This window comes from Plecotus auritus (assembly GCF_963455305.1).
Source record: "Plecotus auritus genome assembly, chromosome: 4".
Lineage (NCBI taxonomy): Eukaryota > Metazoa > Chordata > Mammalia > Chiroptera > Vespertilionidae > Plecotus > Plecotus auritus.
In genome coordinates this window covers 160,528,285-160,554,329 of record NC_137775.1, presented here as the reverse complement: position 1 = coordinate 160,554,329, position 26,045 = coordinate 160,528,285, and the positions used below count along the sequence as shown (strand labels likewise).

Genomic DNA, 26,045 nt, shown 5'->3' with positions numbered 1-26,045 from the left:
CCAGGCAGAGAGAAAACTGTCACCTTTTAACAGTGAATTGAGCAAGATGGCAAGAAGAGAAATAGCTAGAAGCCTAGACTGGGTGGAGTTTTCTCAGCTACTCCAAGAGACCCTTCCTAAAGGGGTGCTCCTCAGACTCTCCAGCCTCAATCTGCATGGGATGCACAGATCCCCAGGACTCTGGGGAAAACCCTTAGAAACTCCACTGGCCAGAGATCAGTGGCAACATCTGCAACAAACGCTGCAGTGGCAGAACGGGAAGTTCTGGTCCTTCCAGCCACCCGGGATTCCCAACTTGACTCTTCCAGGAAGCGCTTTCTTCTTGCGAAATCTAGGGTGCCCCCCCTCTCCCTCCCTTCTCAGCCTTCTTATACAGCGGGGCAGCGAGAACCCCGAGCCTGCAGCCCTGAGCTGGAGCGCTGCACAGCGGCTCCCTCCTTGCCTGGCCAGCTGCTCGCCCAGCTGCCTGCCCAGCTGCCGCTGCCCTTGACCATAGCAGCTTGGAAGCACCCCTCCCGCAGGTGGGTCATGTTTCTGGCTCTTTGCCTTGTACCTTTCGCCAAAGGGCCCGCCTCCTTTATCTGTTTCAGCTAACCTTGAACCCCTCCTTTCAGGACCCCACTCCTCAAGCTCGCGGGTAAGGAAATGGGAGCTGGCAAACTTCCCAGCACGCCCCTGCATCTCCCAGGGAAAGGCTGGTCAAGAGTGTCGTGCAGTCTGTTAAGCAATTCAACAAGCTTCCAGATTCCTGGCTTTTCGTCGCTTATCTCTACACTAGAGAGCAGAGAAGTCCGATTTCAATTCCTCTCATAGCTCACTTCTAATAAGAGCAATCTCCTGGTGCTCATCAGAAGGGAGCCTGCAAGAATGTGGTTTTGGCAATCTCTGCCATCTCAGATCTGAGGTCACTTCTTGACCAAGAGCTGAAATTGGCCCTGAGACCTGCACCCACTTCCACCTTTGATGGTGATTTAAATTTCCTTCTATAGTTTAGCGATTGCTTTTCCAGAGAAATATTACTTGAAATGTAACTTATTGTGAAGAGGAAACAAAACCTTGGTTCTGTTTGTCCAGAGGCAGCAAGAAAGGAGTCTTTTTCCTCTGGATGGTAATTCGGGGACTTTCTTTAAAAGATGACTGGTGTAGTGGAAAGGGAATTGGATGGAGAATTGGGAAGCAGGTTGGAGAACTGTCCCTTGTTCTAACTAGAAACTCCACACCTCAGCCTCAGTGTTCACATATGTAAAGTAGAAGCCTATGGGACCAGATGATCCACTACACCCAGCTCTCACAAGGTGAAAATGCACAACTAAAGATCCTTGCGGGTTGGAAATTTTTTGACCACCTTGTTAATGTTATAGGTATGACCAAGTGATTACTCTCTTCACCATAAGGCAGGTTTCATTTTTAATAGGGAAATGACCCAGTTATGGAGATGGTCTCTTCCCCTACAAGTAGCTTAGACTTCTACCACATTTATCATTCAGCACATACCCTCAGCTTTCAGAACCATTCTTCACCCCACTATGTGAGAATGTCCTAGTCCCTGGAAATGGCAGTCTCATAAATGTCACTCACATGAAAGAACATTTTTTCTGATACAGTAGGGGTAATTTTATAAAATGGCACATTTATTTGAAGTAGTAACTTCTTTGAGATATGGCCTTTTGCAAAGCCCAAGTTCTTCAGAATGCTGTGATTTAGCACAGTATTATTCTGCCTGCATGGCAAACACTGACAACCCATAAAACAGAATGAGGCACTCCCTATGTGTCAAGCTGCAAGGTTTTAAAGGAAATGGTACATGTGTAAAGAGAGAAATTGGGGAACAGCACTTGCTTCATTTGGCATCGGTTGTGGTTCTGCTGAATGACATTCACATGGCAACTCGAGGTTCAGAAACCAGCATAGACAAGGCACCTGACCCCTGGCTTGAGGACAATCTCCAGGCTTCTGCCTTGCATAAGCTTGCTAACTTGTTCTTAGAAGTAACCAAATAACATTTTTATGAGCCTGTTTGTTAATAAGTAGAAAACCCTGGGCCTTGAGCCTTGTGAAGAGTTTTAAGAAAAAGGGATTCATTTGTCATAGATTTGAAACCGGAAGAAACCCTGAGCAGTCACTACATTTCCCTACCTCCTGAAGAACCACACTAGAACACTCTACCATGATTAATGCCAGTATTAAAAGGATATAGACTCTCCTTTTAAAATATCCCCAGTAGCTAGCACTGCAGTCATCTTCAGAAACACAGTTCAGTATTTCATGACCCTCACCACCTAGTTCTCTATAGATGTCATTTGAGTCTTTTGTCAACTGCTATTTAAAAATCATTTCCTTTTAGAATCTTAAGAAGACTAATAAGCTAGTGGTACGTGCATGCATACACACACACACACACACACAAACACACACACACACACACACACACACACATATAAGTGCACTCACCCTTTGACCTTGAAGGCTTGCTAGGACACCTTGTAGCTTGTTTCTTCTGGGTTGTCCTCTGAGGAGGAGGTGGTTTGTTAAGTGTCTGTATCCACACTTACCTTTAATTCTGACCGTAAAACTCTAGAATAATAAGGCTTTCTGGGTGGGATATTATCTCTTGAAGTTATAGGCCAGAGGTAGTAAAAATAAAATTTACAAACTCAAGACCTCCAAAGCCACCTGTTTGACTGTTCTTTGTACATCCAAAGAGAATGGGTCATTAGTTAGTTATGAAGGCTTCCTGAGCAGTTACATGTGATGTGTTAAGCATACTCAAAATATTTTGAGTGACATGTAGGTCATTTCCAAAATGATTTGAATTTAGAGTTATTATTTATTTTATTTGGAGAAGTCAGTCCTGGAAGGAATAAAGCTAAGTAAATGATTATAAAGGATAATTAATGCTTAAAATAATGCATGATAAGAAAACATACTTGGGCTATATATGTAAACAATTTGTTCTTCCAAATCATTAAGAACAAAGGATGTTTGCACCATTTGAAAATCACATTTACAAATAGTTTCAACTCTAACAAGGCAGGGCATTGACATCCTAATCTAAATGCTTCCCCACAAAGTTCCAGAAGAGTTTATTCAACCCTGTGTGGAGGGGTCTTGCCATTTGTACTTTGACATTCAAGAATTTCTTAAAAGTTTGAAGAGAAATATGTGTATTTCAAATGTAGAGGGCATGCTCAATCCTAATGTCAGGATGAAATAAAGTTCACGGGTTTGAAAAGTTAGGAACTACATTCTGATTTAATAGAACTGTATCGCACACCTCTTAGAAGGTTATTAGAACACAGACTGGATAGTCTTTCTGCCTCAGCTCCAAAGACTGTAGGGGCTCCAATCCTGAGGAGCACGGGATAGGAGGGGGCAATTAGCTGTTGACAATGACTAGGCATGTTTTATCTATACCTGCTCATTTCACAGGGTGTGGAAACAGCTTTGAGCCAAGTTAAACAGAGGCTGAAGTCACTTTGCACAGATGTTGGTAAACTCTCTTGTCCCAGGCAGATAAGTGCCCCTTCTCTGGGATCCATGCTGCACATTCCCCTGCTCAGGGCCTCACACACTGTAATGTCACGATTTGACTATGTTTCCACATCCTCCCCAAGACTGGAGCCCCTTGAGGTCCAAGAGGGTCTCATTGATCACTTCATCCCTGACACAGCACTGTGCCTGGCACAGAGAGGCTGTTCAATAAGTCTGTCAAAAACATGAAATCCTACTAAGATATTATTGGTAACACTGATTTTTAGGTTGGGAAGATGCTGATCATTATGGGCATAGTAGCTTATGAGCATGGCTGTCCCTTTTACTGGACCAGTTAATACAGTCAAGTGCCCAGATTTCTACTATCTGCCTTTTGGGAGAAGTATGGGATTGCTTTGCACTATGCAGTACATATAAAGTAAATAGAGGAAATTATTATAGCTTTTTTTTAAAAAAAGGAGAAAGACATTGCAGGAACCTTAGTGTTTCTTCTACTTAACCTTAATTTTATTAACCCTATTATGCTGCTATACTGGGTAAGTTTCATAATAAATTTGTAACTATAATACTTTGGAGTCTAATTCATTTTCAAGAGTAATTCATTTTCAAGAGTGACATAATACAATTAAGGCATTTAACTGAGGTCATAAAAATTAGAATATTGAATTTCTAAAGATTTTAATTAGTTTAGCTTAAGTAAAAATTTTAGCTCTTCTGTAATACCTCAAGGCATGTCATAAGCTATAAAGCCTATTGAACAGTTCAAAAGAACTAAGTAATGTCGAATCACTCTTACAAAAAACTAGTGACCCGTTGCACGAAATTCGTGCACATTAAAAGGAGATTAATTAGAGGAAATATTTTAATATTGCTATTTGCCCTTTCTCTATAATAGAAGTGTCAGAGATGAAAGAAAATTAGTAAAATGTATATAAAAACCTTCCTCCTGTCAGAGTCTGGAGCACACCACGGGACCCAGAGTCAAGTCCCCGCCCACCCCCATGCACCTCAAAATTGTGTGAGACCCAGACCCGGCCGCCCCACCCCTATTGGGCTAGATCCAGACCTGGCCATCCCACCCTTGTCAAGCCCTGCCAGGCAGGGGGTGTAGCCTCAGGTCCCCAGGCCCGGAGCCAGGACAGGGGCATGGCCTGAGGTCCCCCGTCAAGCCCTGCCAGGCGGGGGAACACAGCCTCAGATCCCCAGGCCCAGCACTGGGAGGAGGGCATGGCCTGAGGTCCCCTGTCAAGCCCTGCCAGGTGGGGGACGCAGCCTGAGGTCCCCTGTCAAGCCCCATGGGGGCTGGGGAGGGCATAGCCTCAGGTCCCTGCTGATTGCTTGGTAAGGCTCCTTATGGGAACTTGGCCTCAGCTGTGGGTGCAGCCATCTTTGTGATGGCGTGATGGTCAGTTAGCATATTCCCTCTTTATTAGATAGGATTATTACACTTCTAGTTATTTCTTCTCCAGTGCTAAAGTACTTTAGTACCCAAGTACTAAAATGATTTTTTTTTTATCCAATTCAATTGCCCTGATATAGGTGGTATGGGAAATGGAAGGAGGTCAAGGAGAAAGCAATTAGGAGGTTGGTAAATGGTTCATTGTGGTTAATAATGAAAGTGTGCCACTAGTTGGTTATCCTAGACTGAAATCCCAAATTGTGAAGTTTCTTTTCTTCTTCTTTCCTTTTTTATTTTATTTTACTTTTTGAGGCATGTGTGGCAAATTGGAAGATATATGTTTGGGGATGCAAGTATACACAAAAAGGTCCCTGTAAGTATCTCCCTGAGGAAACCAAGAGTCCAGCAGTGGTATTGGAGTTACAGTCCCAATTGTGTTAGCTCCATGTATGGGTGGAGAGGACCTGGGAACCTTTGTTGGGGTAGGAGAGCCACATGGATTATGTTTTGATTAAGAAGCTAGTATCTTCTGAGAAGGGAGGCCCCTACGGAAAGAGATTTAGGCCTAATGTGCAGAGTCAGGATTGGAAAAACGAATCATCCTGTCAGCCCAGTTATTTTCCCATTTCCTTGGGCACCTGCCAGAGTCTTGGGATGAAAGGGATGAGAACTAGAGAGGGAAAGACTCTGTGTCGTACTGAACAACAACTCTCTAAGGGCAGGGTGGGTGGGTGGGGGGGGGGGGGGTGGGAGGGTGGGTCTTGATTTGTAGCCTTTGCTGATTTCTCTGGTGTGAAAACTCACCTCATGGTTGATTGCAAGCTTTCAACCACACCACTGAAAGAGCCGAGATTTACAACCCAGGAATTAAAAGTGTTTTCCTAAAAAAAAACATTTCTCACCCAGCACAGCGCTCAGGCTTGTTTATCAGAGTATAGGACAGGATGGGAAGAAGTTTCAAGAGCTCCTCTCCTGAGATAAATGGAGCAGCTGCAGGGCCAGGCCTCGCCCCTCTGGTCAAGCTGACTTTGCAAACGTGAAAGGCACTATGGCCATTGAGAGCCCTGGCGCCTGGGAGCCAGATTAAAAATGGAAGAAAATGGTATCCAAAAGAAGATAAAGGAAACTATATTCATAAAAATGTATGAGCCACCCCCAAGATTTCTAAAAAGGGTAAAGAGATACTCTGAAGCAGCATAGAGTTCTCCTATCAACAGGGTTCAAGGATGGGGGGGTCAGTTCCACAGCAAAACTGTTCTACCCCCAAACTGAATGGGCAGTTATCAAATATTTAGGTAATTTCTAGTGGCCTCAATGTAAAGATAAATGACTATTCCTAGGAAATTAATTTAAACAAAGTTAATTCACAGTTGAAATGATGCAGTCACTTCCTAAATATCTCTGACTACAATAGTCCTAGAATTTACACTAAATATTAAGTGGGTTGTTGTAATCACCAGATTATCCAATAAGCCATGCTCACGTAGAGTGTACAAGCCAAATGCTACTCAATCAGTGCAAGTTGTTTTTCTGATGGTGACAATCCAGGGCCAGGGCGTGGGCCTGGGGCTGAATCTTTGGGGAACCAAAGATTTGTAAGAAGTGTTCAGAAATTAGAATGTAAATGGAGTTCAAGGTAAATAAACTCAGACATGACTGAATCCCTGACCTTGTTGTCATGAGCCCGGGCTTTAATCAAATGAAATAAGCAGCCTAGACAGTGGATAATGAACTTACCTGCTGAAATTCTTGGCCAGGGAATCAGAAAACAATCTTTATTTAGCTTGACAGATGCAGCGGAGATCTAAATGTGAAAACATATGTTAATGAGATTTATAATTGAACTAGAATTTCACCAAAGAACTTAAATTAAAAACATTTTTTTGCCTGACCGGTGTGGCTCAGTGGTTGAGTGTAGACCCATGAACCAGGAGGTCACAGTTTGATTCCTGGTCAGGGCACATGCCAAGGTTGCGGGCTCGATCCCCAGTAGGGGTTGTGCAGTAGGCAGCCAATCAATGATTCTTTCTCATTGATGTTTCTACCTCTCTCTCTGAAATCAGTTTAAAAAATACAAACACACACTAAAAATATTTTTCCCTAAAGTGCAATTAAAATAGATAATATAGGTCTGTATTACCTTTCTCCCCTGGTAATTCATTTGGTGATAGTGAAATGTCACTAACAGAATCATTTTAGTCTCAGCACAGTCCTAGCTAGTTCTGATGATTAGCAATTCCCGTAGATTCAGTGGTCGACAAACTCATTAGTCAACAGAGCCAAATATCAACAGTACAACGATTGAAATTTCTTTTGAGAGCCAAATTTTTTAAACTTAAACTTCTTCTAATGCCACTTCTTCAAAATAGACTCGCCCAGGCCGTGGCATTTTGTGGAAGAGCCACACTCAAGGGGCCAAAGAGCCGCATGTGGCTCGCGAGCCGCAGTTTGCCAACCACGGCTAGAAGCATATACCCCCACAGAATGTTAATGTAAAGGTTATATTTAGTTATGCCCCTTGACTTGATCAAACTGTACAAGATATTATTTCCTTTTGTGTCATTCTAGCAGGTAGCATAAAAACTAATCAGTCAATTAAGTTGATATGAGGCACATAACATTTTCTCACAAAACATCTAAAATAATCAGTTTTTCAGCAATGAACCTGCAGTGGTTTCTTTAGTTAGATTAATAGCTTTAAATGGTATATTTCTGTTATCTAGGGCTATTACTAACAGAGCTACTTCTAACTACATATAAACTGAAGATTAAACCAACCAAAATAGAAAGAAAAATAATTCGTACAAAAATCCACTGATTGGGGGGGGCACAGTAAATTTTTTAATAAACTAAATCAATGGTCTTTTTAAACCAAAGTCCTTTGATTTTTGCTACAGTAATGTACACTGTCAGTAAAACAGTATATGCTTAAATGTGAACATGTTTGCTTCCCTTATGTATTTAGTGAGACTTGATCTCACTAAATACATAAACTGCTCAGTGAGTAAATTGGATGAGTTAGGGTAAGAGTTTTTGTTTTGTTTTTGTATTTTTTTGCTTTCCAATTGTCCCTGAGATATATATCAAAACCAAAGCTCTGAATCACAAGAAGGCTGGCATAGTTGCAGAACTCCCTCCTGCCCTGTGCCTCCTGATGAAAACAGTATTTGATTGATGGGCTCTTCAGCTCATCATAAATATATTGTCAAGTTATGTTAGGTTTTCAGGTTGAAATTCAAAAGGAACCATAAAGCAGAAGGAAGGACTAAAAATAAACAAGCAGAAAAACCTGTTTATAGGCATCAAATTAAAATGAAAAATCCTGTCACATCTTATAGAGTTTAGAGGTGCTATTTCTTTTCTAACTTCCCGGAAGCTGTCCAAAGGAGACACTGTCCGAGGAATTCAAAATCTTGTATGAACAATCATTTCAGAATTCAAACCTGATTTTTTTAAATGGAGAAAGGGTCAGACTGTCTTTAATAAAGGTTTCATCCAAACGATAAACGAGATACTGTATGGCACTATGTGAGAGTGGCTATTAAGAAGAACTGATGTCGTCTTGTGGGTGGATTTAATCAAACTATAACTTTGTGGGTCGTGGAAGACAACTGGTTTTTGTTTTTTTTCTAAAATTTTTAAAAATATATTTTTATTGATTTCAGAGAAGGGACAGTGAGAAGGAGAGAGAGAGAGAAACATCAGTGATCAGAGAGAATCATGGAGCAGCTGCCCCCTGCAGGCCCCACACTGGGATGGAGCCTGCAACCCAGGCATGTGCCCTGACCAGGAATCAAACTGTGACCTCCTGGTTCATAGGTCCATGCTCAACCACTGAGCCATGCTGGCCGGGCTGGAAGACAACTCTTTAAGGTTTCCTTGAGAGAGTTACAGAGTAAAGCGTACCTGTGTACCTGCAGTCTGACATCTTACCTTGAGCCTGGATCCCTTGACTCTCTTCTTATGAGGTCTGCACACCATTCTTGCCTCTGGTTTTCATAAAAACAAGATTCTAGACTCTCAGACCCGGTCAACGATTACTTAGGGGGAAAACTGTAAAGCAGGTAAATGTTCCCCTAATAAGCTCAACACCCTGTCTTTTTTCCTCCCACCATTAAACTTCAAAACAGCTATCATTCTCTGTTTTCATTCCCGGTGGTTCTCAGCCCTGGGTGCTCCTTAGAATGGATTGTTTGTTTTAATGTCTGAGTTCTCCTTTAGATCAGTTAACTCAGAATGCCAGCAGGTGATCCCCTAGCATTTAATAGCTGCCCAGCTGATTTTAATGTGTGACCAGGGAAGAGAACCACTGAAAGCTAACAGGCAATGTTCGCAGGCTTGGCTCTACAGTAAAATCATCTGGGGAAAAGCTTCAAAAAATTTTTTTAACTTTATTTATTTATCTATTTATTTATTTGTTTGTTTGTTTGTTTATTTATTTATTTATTTATTTATTTTTCTGTCACCATTTATGCCCTCTTCCACCTCCACCCTCCCCCTTTTCCCCCCAACCCTTACAATCAATTAAAAACAACAACAACAACAATACCCAGGCTCTATCCTAGACCAGTGGTCGGCAAACTGCAGCTCGCGAGCCACATGTGGCTCTTTGGCCCCTTGAGTGCGGTTCTTCCACAAATACCACGGCCTGGGCGAGTCTATTTTGAAGAAGTGGCATTAGAAGAAGTTTAAGTTTAAAAAATTTGGCTCTCAAAAGAAATTTCAGTCGTTGTATTGTTGATATTTGGCTCTGTTGACTAATGAGTTTGCCGACCACTGTTCTAAGGAAATAAAAGTGACTGTTTCTGAATTAAGCTCTACTTGATTTGCAGAGAAACTTAAAAATTTTAGTCTGACAGTGACCAATTAATTCAGACTCCAAGAGTCTGCTCATCATATTTTGCAAAAGCTCTCCGGTGATTCTAATGTGCACCAGGGTTGAGAACCACTGGTTTCTGTTGTAATCTTTTGCAGAAGTATTTGCACTTTTTAAGCCTTAGTGATTATCAGAAGTTGCTTTGATGAATGAAGGAAAGATTGGAAGGAGTGCCAGAAAGTGCCTGTCTGTACCACCATTTCCCTTCTCCTTACATTCCTCTCCAAACCAATCTCTGTAGGGGTCTGTCTTTGTTTACTTATGATTATACTAGAGGCCTGATGCACGAAATTCGTGCAAGAGTAGGCCTTCTTTCCCCTGGCTGCTGGCATTGGCTTCCCTCTGACACCTGGGACCCAGGCTTCCCTGGCAGCCCCGGCTTCGTCCAGAAGGATGTCCAGTCTAATTAGCATATTACCCTTTTATTATTATAGATTATGGCCCTCAGCACACTATTTCTATTACTTGATAGTGTGTGTCTTGTGATGTGGATAGTTTTGTCTTTATAGTTGTTTTTATGATTACCTCCAAACCTTTTTTATGTGAAACATTTTTTGCATTTTCAGTCTGTATATATATTATCTATGCAAAATTGGGTGAACTTAAAAACAAATAAGACTTCCAATAATATATGTAACTAAGATTGAATCTTTACATAAAAGAATTTACCTTGATTTGTATTTTCGGTGGATTTCTCAAAATAAAAAATATAGGAGGGCCCTGACCGGTTTGGCTCAGTGGATAGAGTGTCGGCCTGCGGACTCAAGGGTCCCAGGTTCGATTCCGGTCAAGGGCATGTTCCTTGGTTGTGGGCACATCCCCAGTAGGGGGTGTGCAGGAGGCAGCTGATCGATGTTTCTCTCTCATCCATGTTTCTAACTCTCTATCCCTCTCCCTTCCTCTCTGTAAAAAATCAATAAAATATATTAAATATATATATATATATATATATATATATATATATATATATGAGGAAGTCATGAAAACTAATTATTGCTCTCAGGCCTATCTGCACTAGAGAGAGGAAGGTTTTTCTTTTCTAAATACAGTATTTATATATTTTCTTATTTTTTTTAAAATATTTTATTGATTTCTTACAGAGAGGAAAGGGAGAGGATAGATAGTTAGAAACATCGATGAGAGAGAAACATCGATCAGCTGCCTCCTGCACACCTCCCACTGGGGATGTGCCCGCAACCCAGGTACATGCCCTTAACCGGAATCGAACCCGGGACCCTTCAGTCCGCAGGCCGACGCTCTATCCACTGAGCCAAACCGGTCAGGGCTATATTTTCTTTTTCATTCTATTAAAACCCTAGGGGAAACAAATGGTCCATCTCCCCAGAGCAAGGCAAGAAAGAGCCACCTTTTAGAAGGGGCATGGCTGGGTTGTTGAACCCTGTTCTTCTTTCTAAAAGGAATGGGACATAGTCTATTCTAGGGCTGGGGAGGGGAAAGGGGCCATTTTTGTCCCTGGCTGCTGATACACAGGACTTTAAAATTTTATTTTGATATATTCTCCAAATGCAGTCTATGCATATACATAAATACACAGCTAGGATGAAAATCATGCAACTTTAATTTTGTATCCATTATCTGACGTTTATACATGGCCATTATGCTTTAGTATGAATTAATTTTTTAAATAGCCTGGGATTATCTCCTAAACCAAACAAATAGGTTGCATTGCATTTTCTAATAGATTAAAAAGCATTATTTGTTAACTATAAACATTATATATATACATATATATACATACATATATATATATATATATATATATATATATATATGAGTATCCTAAGACTTGTATTGAAAGTCAAAGTAACTAGACTATTTAACACAGTTCTGAAAATAAGTAAAACATAAAATGGAAATAATTAGTCTACCCACATTTAAGACTCACTATATAAGTACATTCAGAGGCAAGGGGAGACTCATAGATCTATGGGACAGCGTAGAGAACCCAGAAACAGTCCCACACCTGTGCAGACTCCTGATTCTTACAAGGTGAAAAGCAATTCAGTGAAATAAAGATGATCTTTTTAACAAAGGATAGGGAGGTAATCAGATATTTATGTGCCAAAAAAAAAATGAACCTTGGCTTAAATCTCACACTTTATACAAATAATAAATCAAAATGGATAATGGATTTAAATGTAAAATATAAAACTATAAAACCTTTAGGAGAAAATATTGAGGACCTAAAGCTTAGTGAAGAAATCTTAGACATGATATCAAAAGCACAATCCACAAAAAGCACCATTAAATTTCATAAAAAAAAATTTTTCTCTATGAATGACCCTGTTAAGATGATGAAAAGCAAGCTACATATTGAGGAAAAAAATATTTGCAATCCCTATATCTGTCAAATGACTCATATCCAGTATACATAAAAAATTATAAACACTCAACAGTTGAAAAACGAACAACCCAATTAGAAAAATGGCAGAAGACACAGACACTTTTTACCAAACAGGACATGCAGGAGGCAAATGAGCAAATGAAGAGGTCCATACCATGGATTGCTACTCGACAATAAACAAGGTCAAACTATTGATACAGGCACCAAGTGGATGAATCTCCGGGGCATTATGCTATGTAACATAGAACCATTGGAAAGTGCTAACTAATAAAGGTCTGAGGACGTAGAACAATTTGAAAGTTTATTTAGAATCTTAAAAGATTCGAATCCCTGAGACACAGATTCAGGTGGCAGCCCAAGTTGCCCTCAGAGAGAACAAAGGCAGGATTTATAAAGACAGAAAACACCAAGGGTAATTCGTTCATGCAAACAAAGGATTGCTGGCTAGGTAACGGAGATTGGTTAGTTACAATACGTAAACGAGGGGATAAAAACCACAAGGAGGAGGTCAAGTGCATGTGTATCCACAGAGTGGTTGTTGCTCCAGGTTTGTGAGTCAGCGTTGAGCTGAGTTTAGCAACAGGTTTAGCAATGTGGCAGCTCTGAGAACTGAGGCACCAGATATGCACAGGCCCCACTTCCTTAATAGCTTCCTGACTCTGTTTTATATAACGTGACCCTCTTAGCAACGCTTGTTCCATTTTATTTTTGTCCATTCCTGAAGGATGCACAGGAACTTCTTGTATTATCTTTACAACTTTCTGTGAGTCTATAATTATTTCAGATGAAAAGATTTTTTGGTTAATATCATTGATTTGTTAACTATAAGCATTTAATATATGCAATTTTTATAATCCTGTTTGGACATTCACATGCTTTTACTATGCTAAAGTTCTCTGCAGCTGGAAGTGGTTTGTGATGTCTGACCCCTGGGAGGTAAGAGAAGTAAACACACCACATTGGCTCTAGCATCCTCATGGGGTGCCAAGTTAAGAACATCTGAGAAGAATGTTGCCTCAGGTTTCCAAAACCTGGGGTGGGATCTGCAAACAGGGAGATGATAGGCAAGACTCTTCATTACCCACACCTGATCCCTCTTACACACACACACACACACACACACACACACACTCGCCGTGTGGGCCGCGTATTTCAGTGGCAGCCTCTACCATGGCTTTCACAGTCTTCTTGGCCATTTTGGCATCTGCATCATTGGTTGCCAATCTCTAATCTCTACAAACATCCTTGTTGGACCAGATTACCTGTCTGGCCCACCTCTCAAGGAGCCTATCTCCATAGGAGGTAAAATCAGTCCTGGTGATTTCCCAAACCAGGAGATATTCTTGTCCCATTTCCTGTTACCTAGCAGGTTTATAAAGAGCTAAAGGAAGGACAGGAGACCACTGTTATGTTTTAACTGTTTTAACCCATCTTTCCCTCAAAAACTCTACTTCCTCTTTGCCATCTTTCTTATTTTCTTTATTCCAGAATTCCATCCTACATTCAAGAGGAAAATAGGACTAGGAATCTTTAGTTTTGAAGCAAGAACCCTTACTACCTCCATAAATTCATGTTTACACCTGGGAGTTATTTTGAGTTACAAATAGTCTGAAATGGGTGTAACTTCCTTCTTTATGTAGTATTTACTGTAAAATGATCTCTCTTGTGGTTTAGAGCATGCAATACATGTCGTTTTTATGTACTTATTAGGATATTTCCCCAAATAATTACTAACTTTTTTTTATATGCAATTATTTCATCATCACAGTTATGGTAACCTTAGGTCAGGTCTTTTTTTTTTTTTTCCCCATAAGAAAGTAATCATAATATTGCATTTCCTTAGGTTGATTAGCAAGCAGAACTGTGACAAAGGCTTGTGTGCAGTTTATTAGGGAAGTGACTTCAGGGAGCAGGCGTGAGAGGCAAGAGGCACAAAGCAGGGAAGGTGGGAAAGACAGGAAGAAGACGTTACCTTGGCCATTGCTACAGACGAGTGATGCTCTGATCACTTTCTGGGGACCCTTATGAAATTTGTCAGAACTGTGTGCCAGAGAATGAAAGGGAAGTACTTATCTATGGGGGCCCCATGAGTTAGTTTTACCCAGGTAGAGGTATCAGAGGGACACCAGGACAAGAATCAAGAGATATAAGATGCGGGGCCCCAAAGTGAGCCTCTGTTAGGCACTGGAAGCTGACCAGCACTCAGTTACTGCCCAAGGACCAAGGACTGGAGTTAGAACCGGGAAGATATGATGTGGAGCTCAAGATGTAGCCAACATGATTATCAACCTAAGAGCTTCTATAACTTGATAGGAGTTATGACCAATGGAATAACTATAGTTCCTTCTATTAAGTCAGCCAGTGATATTTAGTATCTCCTTACTGGTTTTGCACCTTCAATTTGCCCAGTGATGTCTCTGAAGGTTGAAGAGTGAAAATTAATTGTAATGGTCAGAGTAACAGCCCAAGTATGTTACATTGGGTTGCCAGGTTGCATTTTAAGATAGAAATATTAAAATTAAATGTGAAAGAATTATAAATGAGAGAAATTCACACTTGAGCTGTTTTTACATCAATGTTTTCATAAATCCATATGTTCTAAAGCCATTTCATGTGAGGTTTTTATAAAAAATAAGAGAGGACAGCAGAAGCTTCTTAAGAATTATGGAATGCTGTTTCAGATAAATTGTATGCATTTCCAATAAACACATTTATAGAAGCATAAAATTAAACCCTAATTTACAGAATTTATATAAAGGTTATATTAATTAGATAATTAATATATTGATTCATTAAATAATTAATGGTTTATTAAGTAATCTATTAATAATAAATTTACTATTGTTGTAGTGTACCCCCGAATCTCACAAAGGATGCCTCAATCAAAAAGTCAAATTATGGAGTCATTTATTCAAAAGCCGGCGGTTACGAGGGGGCATAAGCACTCCAAATCTCACAACCCCGAAATGCTGGCCACATCCAGCTTATATAGGCAGAATATCACAAAGGTACCAATTACATCTTTGGGTTTGGAATGAGGAACCTGGTTTACACAAAGCAGTTACAGAAGCAAAATTGAGCAAGTTAGTTATTTATAAAGATTAATTATAGTTTTGGGTCTTTGGATCACTGAATCAACGGGAACACATTATCTGGAGCCACTGAGGCAATTTAGGGTAATTGTGCTGTCCTGGTCTTGGGACCACTGAGTCAACCGGAACGCATTATCTGGAGCCCCTGAGACAATTTAGGGTAATTGTGCTGTCCTGGTTTCCAGGTACAGAAGAATGTGCTTCGATAACCAGTAAGATCACAATCAATGGGATATTGAAACCATCAACAATGGAGTATTCAATCGATTGGGATAGCATACATAAGTTCAGAAAATCAAAGTAACTTTTCTATTGTTTTAGCAAGCAAATAAGTACAGAAGCCAAAACAGCAGGGTTAAAGTTAAACTGCAGTTTCTACCTGAGATGATTGTTACAATACTTCAGTATGTCTCAAAAATGGTTTTAAGATATGCATCTTAAATCTAATGCATCTGATCTTTCCAATGTCTCCAAGGTAGATACATACTACCAATTTCTTATTTTAAAGATGACACTGGGACACAAAGAGTTTGAGGAGCTTACCCAACCAAGGTCTAGTAAAAGGTGGAATGAAAAACAAAGGACTGTGTAGTCCACATCTTCATTTTTTTTTAAAAAGTTTGTGGCAGGTTATAATAAATGAATGTGGTTGCCAAATTATTCACAATAAAGTCCAGAATCACTCTCTTTGCAATGATTAAGATGATCCAAGTGAGAATATGTCAATAAAGATATCATCCATCTCATTACAAGACACCAGCAACTTGATCAAATCTGTATTTTGTTTGTAAATTTTAATCCCAATATAAGAGTTAGAAAAATAATATATTAGGATAAACAAATAGTGAGGGGATAGCCAGGTACACTACACTAGAACTTTTGGAACTCCAATTGTTCAGTAAATATGATATCATTGCAAAACATATGCACAGTTTAAAATATCCACCAGTAAGTGTCTTGGTTTTTTATTGCATCTCCTTATTCAACAGAAGTTTTTCATCAATGATTTTGTTAAATAAGACATATGAGAACATATATATATATATATATATATATATATATAATTTTTAAAAATATATACATATATTTTTATTTATTTCAGAGAGGAAAGGAGAGGGAGAGAGAGATAGAAACATCAATGATGAGAGAGAATCATTGACTGGCTGCCTTCTGCATGCCCCGCACTGGGGATCAAACCCACAACCTGGGCACGTGCCCCGACCAGGAATTAAACCAAGACCTCTTGGTTCCTAGGTTGACACTCAACCACTGAGCCAAGCTGGCTGGGCTACATATGACAATTTTTTACTCCTTCAAAATTTTGTGAGGAATTCATTAGAAGCTTAGAACAACATCAGTCAACCACTGTTTCCTGGAGATAATTCTCATTAATTTTTCCATGTCCAGAGCATTCATATTTTGTTGGGTATTTGTTCTATTATCTTTCAGTCATGGAGAAAACTTCTACAGATACACTTCCTCTTACAATGATTCCTCCAGAAGAGCAAGAGACTGTGTGTATTTTTGGAACTGGAGACTTTGGAAGATCACTGGGACTTAAAATGATCCAGTGTGGTTATTCGATTGTTTTTGGAAGTCGAAACTCCAGGACATCCAGCCTGCTGCCCAGTGGTGCAGAGGTCTTGAGCTATTCAGAAGCGGCCCAGAAATCTGACATCATAATCTTAGCGATCCACAGGGAACATTACGATTTTCTCACCGCACTAACTGAGGTTCTCCGTGGGAAAATATTGGTCGATGTCAGCAACAACCTCAAAATCCATCAGTACCCAGAATCTAATGCAGAGTACCTTGCTCAGCTGGTGCCGGGAGCCCACACAGTGAAAGCATTTAACACCATCTCAGCGTGGGCTCTCCAGTCAGGAGCACTGGACGCAAGTCGGCAGGTAAGATCAAGTGATGCATTTACTTTACACTCAATTTCTTATGTGCACTTACCTCAAAATAAAATACCTACTGAATAGTTCATTCTACTAATAAGTGCCATGAATCGCTTTCTTGGGATGGAGCAAGTAGGGGAGTTAATTGTGATTCATTTTCCACTGTCTGCAAAGCTTTTGATTTGATAGAACCCAGTGATATCAGTCTCCAGAAGTCCCGTGTTAGTACTAGAAAATAACACACTTAAAATGGTTGATTGATATCTTTTGCACTCCCATTACCTTGTATGAAACTACTTCCATTTATTCATTGAGATTAGGAACCCATAAATGATGCGGCACCCACAAATACAGAAGAAACATCAAACTGTTCACACTGTGGAAAATAAAGTCTTGTTCTATCAGTGTGATGTGCCTAAAAAATCACTCTCAAGTTGAAACCCTGGTACTTAACTATCCGACCCACATGTGCAAGTTTAAAACTTCATCTTATTAAATATGTTGATTCAGCATCCTTTTTTGAAAAGCTGTTCACTACTATACGTCCTGTTCTAAGCAGTACTTATATAGACTTTCAAAAATAATTATTAAAGAATAAATACCAAAATAATTATTTTTCACCCAGGTGTTCATCTGCGGAAATGACAGCAAAGCCAAGCAAAGAGTGATGGATATAGTTCGTACTCTTGGGCTGACTCCGTTGGACCAAGGATCTCTCTTGGCAGCCAGTGAAATTGAAAACTACCCCCTGCAACTGTTTCCAATGTGGAAGTTCCCCTTCTACTTCTCTGCTATTCTGTGTGTCTTCTTGTTTGTCTACTGTGTTATCAGAGACATAATCTACCCTTACGTTAATGAAAAGAAGGATCACACATTTCGCATTGCTGTTTCCATCCCAAATCGTGTCTTTCCAATAGCCGCCCTGACACTGCTCGCCGTGGTTTACCTCCCTGGCGTCATTGCTGCCATTCTGCAGCTGTACCGAGGAACGAAATACCGGCGGTTCCCAGGCTGGCTTGACCACTGGATGCTTTGCAGAAAGCAGCTTGGCTTGATAGCTCTGGGATTTGCCTTCCTTCACGTCATCTACACCCTGTTGATTCCTATTCGTTACTATGTACGATGGAGGCTGGGAAATGCAACCGTTTCTCAGGTAAATCTCTACTCATTTGTGCTCTCCTATTTCTTCAATCAAAGAGGAATCTTGCTACAAGATATTCTATTTTACAGTTATAGAAAATCAGTCTTCTAAGCATATTTATTTTTTAAAGTAACTAGGATTAGACACCTCATGTCTGTTTTTCGTTTTTGTTTTTGAGTGGATCCAGTTGACATCTCATACAACCATTGAGAAGGCAAGTTAGATTCCCAGGTTCCTGGGGTCCAGATCTGTATTCCCAGGATTGACTGGGATCCTGATAAACTGACAGATTTGAGGTCTCAGGAAACCTAATGACACCTTCTTAGATTCCTTTGGGGCACATTCAATAAATGTAAAGCACTGCATTTTCAAGCTTCTGTTTTTATGCATGCTACCTCTTTTAGGAAGTCAAAAACAACCATCTAATTAGGAAGGGGGCCATTTGAACTTGTGGCACAAAAATGTAAACAAATTTACAAAAGAGTGTTTATAACTGTATTAACGCAATTGCTTAGTTTATAACTGTATTAACTCAATTGTTTAGTTTTCTAAGCAAATGGCAAATACTATTTTCTACATAGTCAAAAAAATTCAAAGAGAATCAGCTCAGGGAGTCTAAAGGCAGTCCCAGAGGAAGTGCTACACATCAGCTCCAGTTAGGAAGTCATTGGTTTCGACCAATCTTTGTCTCATAGTTTATTAGTAATAATTCATTGACGTTGCTTCTGTGGGTTTCTCAACATTGCTTCCCTAACAAATACATGTGAGGTTCTTGGGGAAGAATCACATTAAAGTGGCCTGATTTCTCTCAATTTGCGGTGGGACAGACTTGATGCTGGATTACAATATAATAGACATGAAAGAACCCAGACTTCCCGTGTGTGAATGATCAGTATATAGAACAGAAAAACAGAACCTTGCTGTAATTACGTGAGAACATCCAGTTTTGCTTGGGAAACAAGAAACTATATGGTAAAGAAGGTTTAAGTAAATGTTTACTTTGTTTTAGTATGAATAGGGTCAATTAAAACTCCCTATACAACTCCTGGAGTCAACTATTATAATGAAGTCCCAGCAGAACCAATTACTTTTTCTATCACAAAAATAATTTCTAAGTGTATTTTTCTCTACAGTTATTTTCAAATGACTATTAAGAAATGTCATCTAATTTGCCTTGAGTAAATAAGCCATGCAGAGTTGTTTTCAGTCCCCTTGAAAGTTTGGGCAGTTTATTAAAACATGTAATTTTAAAAAATTGCTTGTAATTTTTCTTAGGCAATATCCAAGAAAGAAAATCCATTTAGTACCACTAATGCCTGGCTTAGTGATTCATATCTGTCTTTGGGAATCCTTGGATTTTTCTTCTTCGTCCTCTTGGGGATCACTTCCTTGCCATCAGTTAGCAACATGGTCAACTGGAGAGAGTTCCGATTTGTCCAGGTAAGGACCTCCAGATTTAATCTACTTTCATTGCAAAATGTGTCTGGCATTACAAATACCCTCATTTTTCTCTCACACCATGCACAAGTTTTCCTTTTGCTCCATCACTTCCCTAGCAATCTCCTAAAAATAGTAACTGAAACAAGTTCAACTTAGAAAATGCTAAACTCTGGTACCACAAGGCAGATTCATAATGGTTTGGTTCCTAGCAGGGCATCCCTTGCCAAGATTCCCGATTCCTCCCAGAGCCACAGCTGCAAGTATAGAGTGAAAAAACACCAACAACTATTATACTTTGTGGCAATGGACTTGGTGCAAGGTAAAGAGAAACCCAAAGACAACATTTCTTCTTCTGAAAATCAACCTTAGATTAGGGTCCCATCCTACCTAATAAAAGAGTAATATGCAAATTGACCATCACTCCAACACAAAATGGCCATCCCCATGTGGTCAAAGATGGCCGCCCCCCCTGTGGACACAAGATGGCCGGCAGGGGCGGGCAGTTGTGGGCAATCAGGCCAGCAGGGGAGGACAGTTGGGGGGAACCCAGGCCAGCAGGGGAGGGCAGTTGGGGGGGACCAGGCCTGCAGGGGAGGGAAGTTAGGGCCGACTAGGCCAGCAGGGGAGGGCAGTTGGGGGCAAGCAGGCCTGCAGGGGAGGGCAGTTAGGGGCAAGCAGGCCAGCAGGGGAGGGCAGTTAGGGCTGACTAGGCCAGCAGGGGAGGGCAGTTGGGGGCAAGCAGGCCTGCAGGGGAGGGCTGTTGGGGGTGACCAGGCCTGCAGGGGAGGGCAGTTGGGGGGGACCAGGCCTGCAGGGGAGGACATTTAGGGGCAACCAGGCCTGCAGGGGAGGGCAGTTAGGGGTGACTGGACCAGCAGGGGAGGGCAGTTGGGAGCTACCAGGCCTGCAAGGGAGGGCAGTTACAGGCAACCAGGTCGACAGGGGAGGGCAGTTACAGGCAACCAGGTCGACAGGGGAGGGCAGTTAGGGGTGACCAGGCCAGCAGGGGAGGGCAGTTGGAGGCAATCAGGCCAGCAGGGGAGCAGTTAGGCGTTGATCAGGCTGGCAGGGGAGTAGTTAGGGGGTGATCAGGCTTGCAGGCAGAAGTGCTTAGGGGCAATCAGGCAGGCAGGCAGGCGAGCGGTTGGGAGCCAGCAGTCCTGGATTGAGAGAGGGATGTCCCAGATTGGAGAGGGTGCAGGCTGCGCTGAGGGACACCCCTCCCACCTCCGTGCACGAATTTTGTACACTGGGCTTCTAGTTCATATATAAAGCAACATATTGAAATAAAGCTTAAAACCTTAGAAACACATCATGCTAGACTGTCATCATACCAGACTCAGTGCTGGGCTGTAACAGAAAAAAATCTGTTTTTTCCACATATCAACCACCAGACCCCTCATTAAAAGGGAATTTTTAACTATTCTTATAAACCAGTGGTCCCCAAAGTGTGGTACCTGCACCCAGCAGCAACAGCAAGATCACCTGGGACTTGTTCGATACACAAATCCCCAGGCCCTCCCAAACCTAATGTATCAGAAACTCTGGACGTATGACCCAGCAGTTTGTTTTAACAAGCCCTCCGGATATTCCGGCGCATGCTCCAGTGTAATGGAATAGACCATTCATAATTGATTTTAGGTTTGAATTTTACAGAACTATTCAAATTTCAAACGTCTGTTTTACTAGTATCCAGGGACCAAATACAGTCAACATTTTCTCATGTTAACGCCTACATTCAAGACATTAAGATAAACATTGAGCTTTAGTATGTAGGCCAAAACAGATAAAAGTAAAGTGTGCTAACTGCTCTTTATTGTGATAGAATTGAGCTAGTATGTGCGTTTAGTCAGTAACATACACTGATGCAGTACTTGTTGAGGACATACTGTGTCTTGTTCATCTCTGAGCTCCGGAAACGGTGACCAAGGGAAAAGGTCACCACTGAGGAAGAAGGCAAGGCACCTTGTTCATTCTAACTCCGAAGAGTTTGCTCCTGGGAGACTTTCCCATCCAGCCAGGTTAAGATGAACCACCATGTCATTTTTAAGCACAGTCTTTTTATTTTTTAAATGAAATATTTTTCATCCTGAAGGAGGGTTATTGCTTTCCTCAGAGTTTTGCAGAGTGTTCTAAATATGAAAGGTTTCACATGCTTGTGGTTGTTGACAATGTTCTTCGTTGGCTTCCAGTATTTTGCTTTTAAAATGCAAATAGTGTTAATGTACATATTTTTGTTTCTTGCTTTTATAGTCCAAACTGGGTTATTTGACCCTGATCTTGTGCACAGCTCACACCCTGATATATGGCGGAAAAAGATTCCTCAGTCCTTCCAGTCTCAGGTGGTATCTTCCTTCAGCTTACATACTAGCACTCATCCTTCCTTGTACCGTGCTGGTGATCAAGTTTATCCTCATCCTGCCGTGTATAGACAAGATCCTCACACGGATCCGCCAGGGTTGGGAAAGGAACTCAAAATTCTCTAAATCAGCACTAAATGGACAAACAGATATTTAAAGCGACGTTCAATTCACCCAAAGTTCTGAACTGTATGTTTAGTGACGAATAATGGACTCAGTCAAAAAAACATTTTTCTCCCACCTTGGCCTGAAGTTTGTGAACAGCAAAGGAAATGTTGCCTGACTTTAAGAAATTGAGAGATTGGAAGAGAACAGCATTTTACCTCTGGTTAGTGATGAATTCGTGTAGGTCCTGCCTCTCCCAGAGGCAGTCGGGCTGAGATCCAGATTAGCCTTGTGGCTTCACACTCAGAAGCTTCTGGTTGTGGCTGGATGTGGACGCCATGCAGAATGTAATTAACGTCTTGCAAACTCCAGGGGAAGTACATGTTCTTTCCTTCTCTGGTTCAAGGGCTGAGTGGAGTGAAAGAGAAGACAGAAAAACAGTGGTCACTGATAAAGGCTTTATTTGGTACGTCTGAAGAAGAGGGCCAATGAAGTAAAAGGAATTCATTTTTTGTTTTTTGGACGTGAAAGTGATTATAAATATTGCCATAGTGAATTCTGTAGTCAAATGTACTCTTTAATTTTGCTTTTACCAATATGATTGTGAACAGTGGGAAACTATTTCATAACACAACAAAAATACCACAGTTGATTGGAAGTATGGGTCAGATATATGCAAATGTATACAGTTGTCCAAAGATCCCTCCTCTACAAGGAATAGGTGTAAGAAAGATTGAGTTAAAATCGAAGAATTCTGGTTAAATAAACCAGAATTTTAGATAGCAAGCTAAATAAATATTGTAAAGTTGCACTAGATTAGGTTTGGTTTTGTTTAAGTATTGTGTGCTTTGTAAATAATATATTCCAAATATTATTCAGTACTAATCATCTATGAAATGAATTTCTAATATAAAAAAAGGAGCTTCTATAATATGTCATATTTTAAGCAGTGAAATTAAGTGAATAATGAAAGTGAAAGTGTGATAGATGCACAGATGAGAGAATTATGGAAAGTCTTAGGGCAGAAAGGCATAAGCAGTAGTTGTTAACATGAGACTTGGTTCTTTCTCAGATCCTCACTAGAATGCAGGATGATTCCATGAAGGGCAGTGAGAACGATATCAGGTGTTAGACTGGTGCGGTCAGACTGGACCTGGGTTCAGCAACCTCAGTACCTGAGTCTGACTAGGAAATAATTCAGAGCCAAGCCCCAAACTATACGAGAAAATTTATTTAGAAAGTCACAGAGATAGCAGAAGTAATTAGCAGAAGAAATGGGCTTAGGAAACAAGTTATAGAGGCAAGAGAAGGACCGCTAAAGCTTAGAAGTGAGGAAGGTGAAGTTGATGGCACCTGAGGGGAAGAAGAGAAGGAGGGGAAGACATGGGGGTGCTCTGGGGAGGGGAAGGGAGAGCCCCCTGGGTCCTTGCCCAAAGGGTTGTCAGGGTGGAGATTTTAGGGGAGGCCCCAGGAGAAGATCTCAAAAAAATATTCAGCAGTTTTCCAGGTGTGTCCTTTCAGGGTCTCGGTCTCCACTGACTGATTGGTCACTGCCAGGGCAGGGGGTCATTATCCAATGCAGCTGGTCCTGAGGTCAGCCATGGGGTTGCTTGTCTGATTTGCTGTATTTTTGTGCCTACTGCTGAAATACAGCTGGGGCCTGGATGTTATCTCTATGGAGGAAAGGTCAGGGGGTCCAAATTGCATGATCAGTGATATGCCAGGGGAGGAAAGGTCACCATCGGGGCTTTCCCCCCAGATGACCTCCAGGACCATCGTCCTTGCTCTGCTCATGTCTGTCTAACTGCCTACAATTCTCTCTGTTTTCTGTGCTGACAGTTCCACTTCCAAGATGACCTTCACCAGGATTAGCCTTCCTGGCTCATACATGAAGCTAAAAAGAGCCTTAGGCACGATCTTCCCACACACTGAAATCACCAAAAGGCTTTGGTTTTGACATTTTTCACCTGCTCTGTCATGACCATTTATTTTTCTCTCTTTCACTTGCTTTTTTAATCCTCACTCAACGACATGATTAGAGAGAGGAGAGAGAAAGGGGAGAGAGAGAAACATTGATCGGTTGCCTTCTGCACCTGCCCTCAGGCATGTGCCCTGACTGGGAATTGAACTTGCAACTTTTGATGCACAGGATGGCATCACCCAACTGAGCCACTCTGGCCGGACTCTTTTTAAACTTTTATTACCATATATTCTTCATGACAATATACAAAATAATTAAAATGCATTAAAACATCACCCATAATCCAGGATGCTTTTTCTATAAAACTTTTTAAAAAATAGTTCTATTTATACTGTATACTCAACTTTATATCCTTTTTCACTTAATGTATTAGCGGCTTTGTTCTCTTAGTTACATGGTATATGTATTTAATTTATAGCTGCATAATATTATATCAAGTTGGCATTTATTAACCATTGCTCTAATTAAGAATGTAAGGTTATATTCATTCTTTACTAAAACAAATGACATTTCAGAGACTATCTTAGCACTTACAACTTTTTTCCATATTTCAAATTATTTCTTCAGAATACTTGCCAAGAATTGGGATTACAAAACTTGAAGAACTTTTAATAGCATTTGATATATATTGCCAAATTATTTCTAAAGTGACCTTGTCAATATCATTGGTATTGGAGAGGGGTGTTGGTTTCATCATTCCTTTATAGGTTTTGCATGTTATCTCAATTTGTGTTCACTGAGAAGATACACAGAGCATATGACCATTGATTTATCCTTGATCCGCCCAGCAAGGATACAAAAAGCCGGAAGACTTTGAGCAGAGCTGTGTGTGAGGTGCCCAACCGAGAGCATCAGTGGGAAAATGTCCCTACTCATCCCCTCTATTTTATGCCAAACAGCCAAGTGTTGGAGGGTTGTAGCCTGCCCTTTGGCTAGAGAATTGGTGGAGGACTCTCTAGGCTGATACCATGCTCCTTTTTAGTAACAGAGTAATATGTTTTTACGGGTCACAGTTCATCACTAAAAATAGGAAATACCATACCTAGGTAACAAAGCTCTCCTGGAGTAAAATAAACTCTACTTTTATAACCTAGTAGAAATGCTCTATCCAGGTACAAATAAAAGCTTTCCATGAAATGGGGGTGGGGGGCAAGGAAACATGTAACACTTTCAACAATAAAGAATTTAAAATATTTTTTAAAAAGCTTTCCATGAAGCTAGAAGTTAAAGAGCGCCCCCTGGTGGTTTTGACAACTAGGTTGCCAGGTCTCAACCGCACAGATTCCAAACCACACCAAGCTGTCCAGAAAAGCCAATTTCCTTTTCTTCCCTCCCAAACCCCTCCCTCCCCAAACCATCGAACCAATTCGACCATACTAACACAGCCAACTAAATGAGTTTGCAATAGATGGAAATAGCGAACTGTACTCCTTTTAACAGATCCAAACTGTTCTATAGATAAAAGACTACATTTCTTCACTGCTAGTGTGTTTCCTATATTCTAGTAACATTTTTCTTAAGCTTATAGGCCTTTTATTTTTGTATGGTTCCCTGACTGCATTTGTAAATGTGTACTCATTAAACATTTTAAAAATATTTTTCAGCTTTGTTTACTTTTGTTTTTAACTTATTAGCATTACAGAGAAAGTGATGAAAAGATTTTGAATCACAGAAGTTTCAGCATCAGGAACTAAAAATACCTCCCGTCAGAAATAAGGAAAAAGAGAGGCTGTTACATGGGTTTTAAAGCACATTAGCGGGTTTGCAGCCTCATGAAATGTATGCTTGAGCTCAGTGAGGAGATGCATTCTGATATTCCACATGTTTCAGTTTCACCTTCAGAGAGGGGAGAGCATCTGCCGGCCTAACTGATGGGTATGAATACACCACCCA

The 26,045-nt window shown here is 40.7% G+C and overlaps 1 protein-coding gene across 1 annotated transcript; it reads left to right on the top strand.

The window, feature by feature from the left end:
* The first annotated feature begins 394 nt into the window (after window positions 1-394).
* On the top strand, window positions 395-25,741 carry STEAP4 (STEAP4 metalloreductase). Its single transcript, XM_080666992.1, has 5 exons — window positions 395-521; window positions 16,674-17,131; window positions 17,751-18,278; window positions 19,542-19,706; window positions 21,960-25,741. The coding sequence occupies exons 2-5, from the start codon at window positions 16,676-16,678 to the stop codon at window positions 22,221-22,223; spliced, it is 1,413 nt and encodes a 470-aa protein (XP_080523118.1). The 5' UTR covers window positions 395-521; window positions 16,674-16,675; the 3' UTR covers window positions 22,224-25,741.
* The last annotated feature ends 304 nt before the right edge of the window (window positions 25,742-26,045 follow it).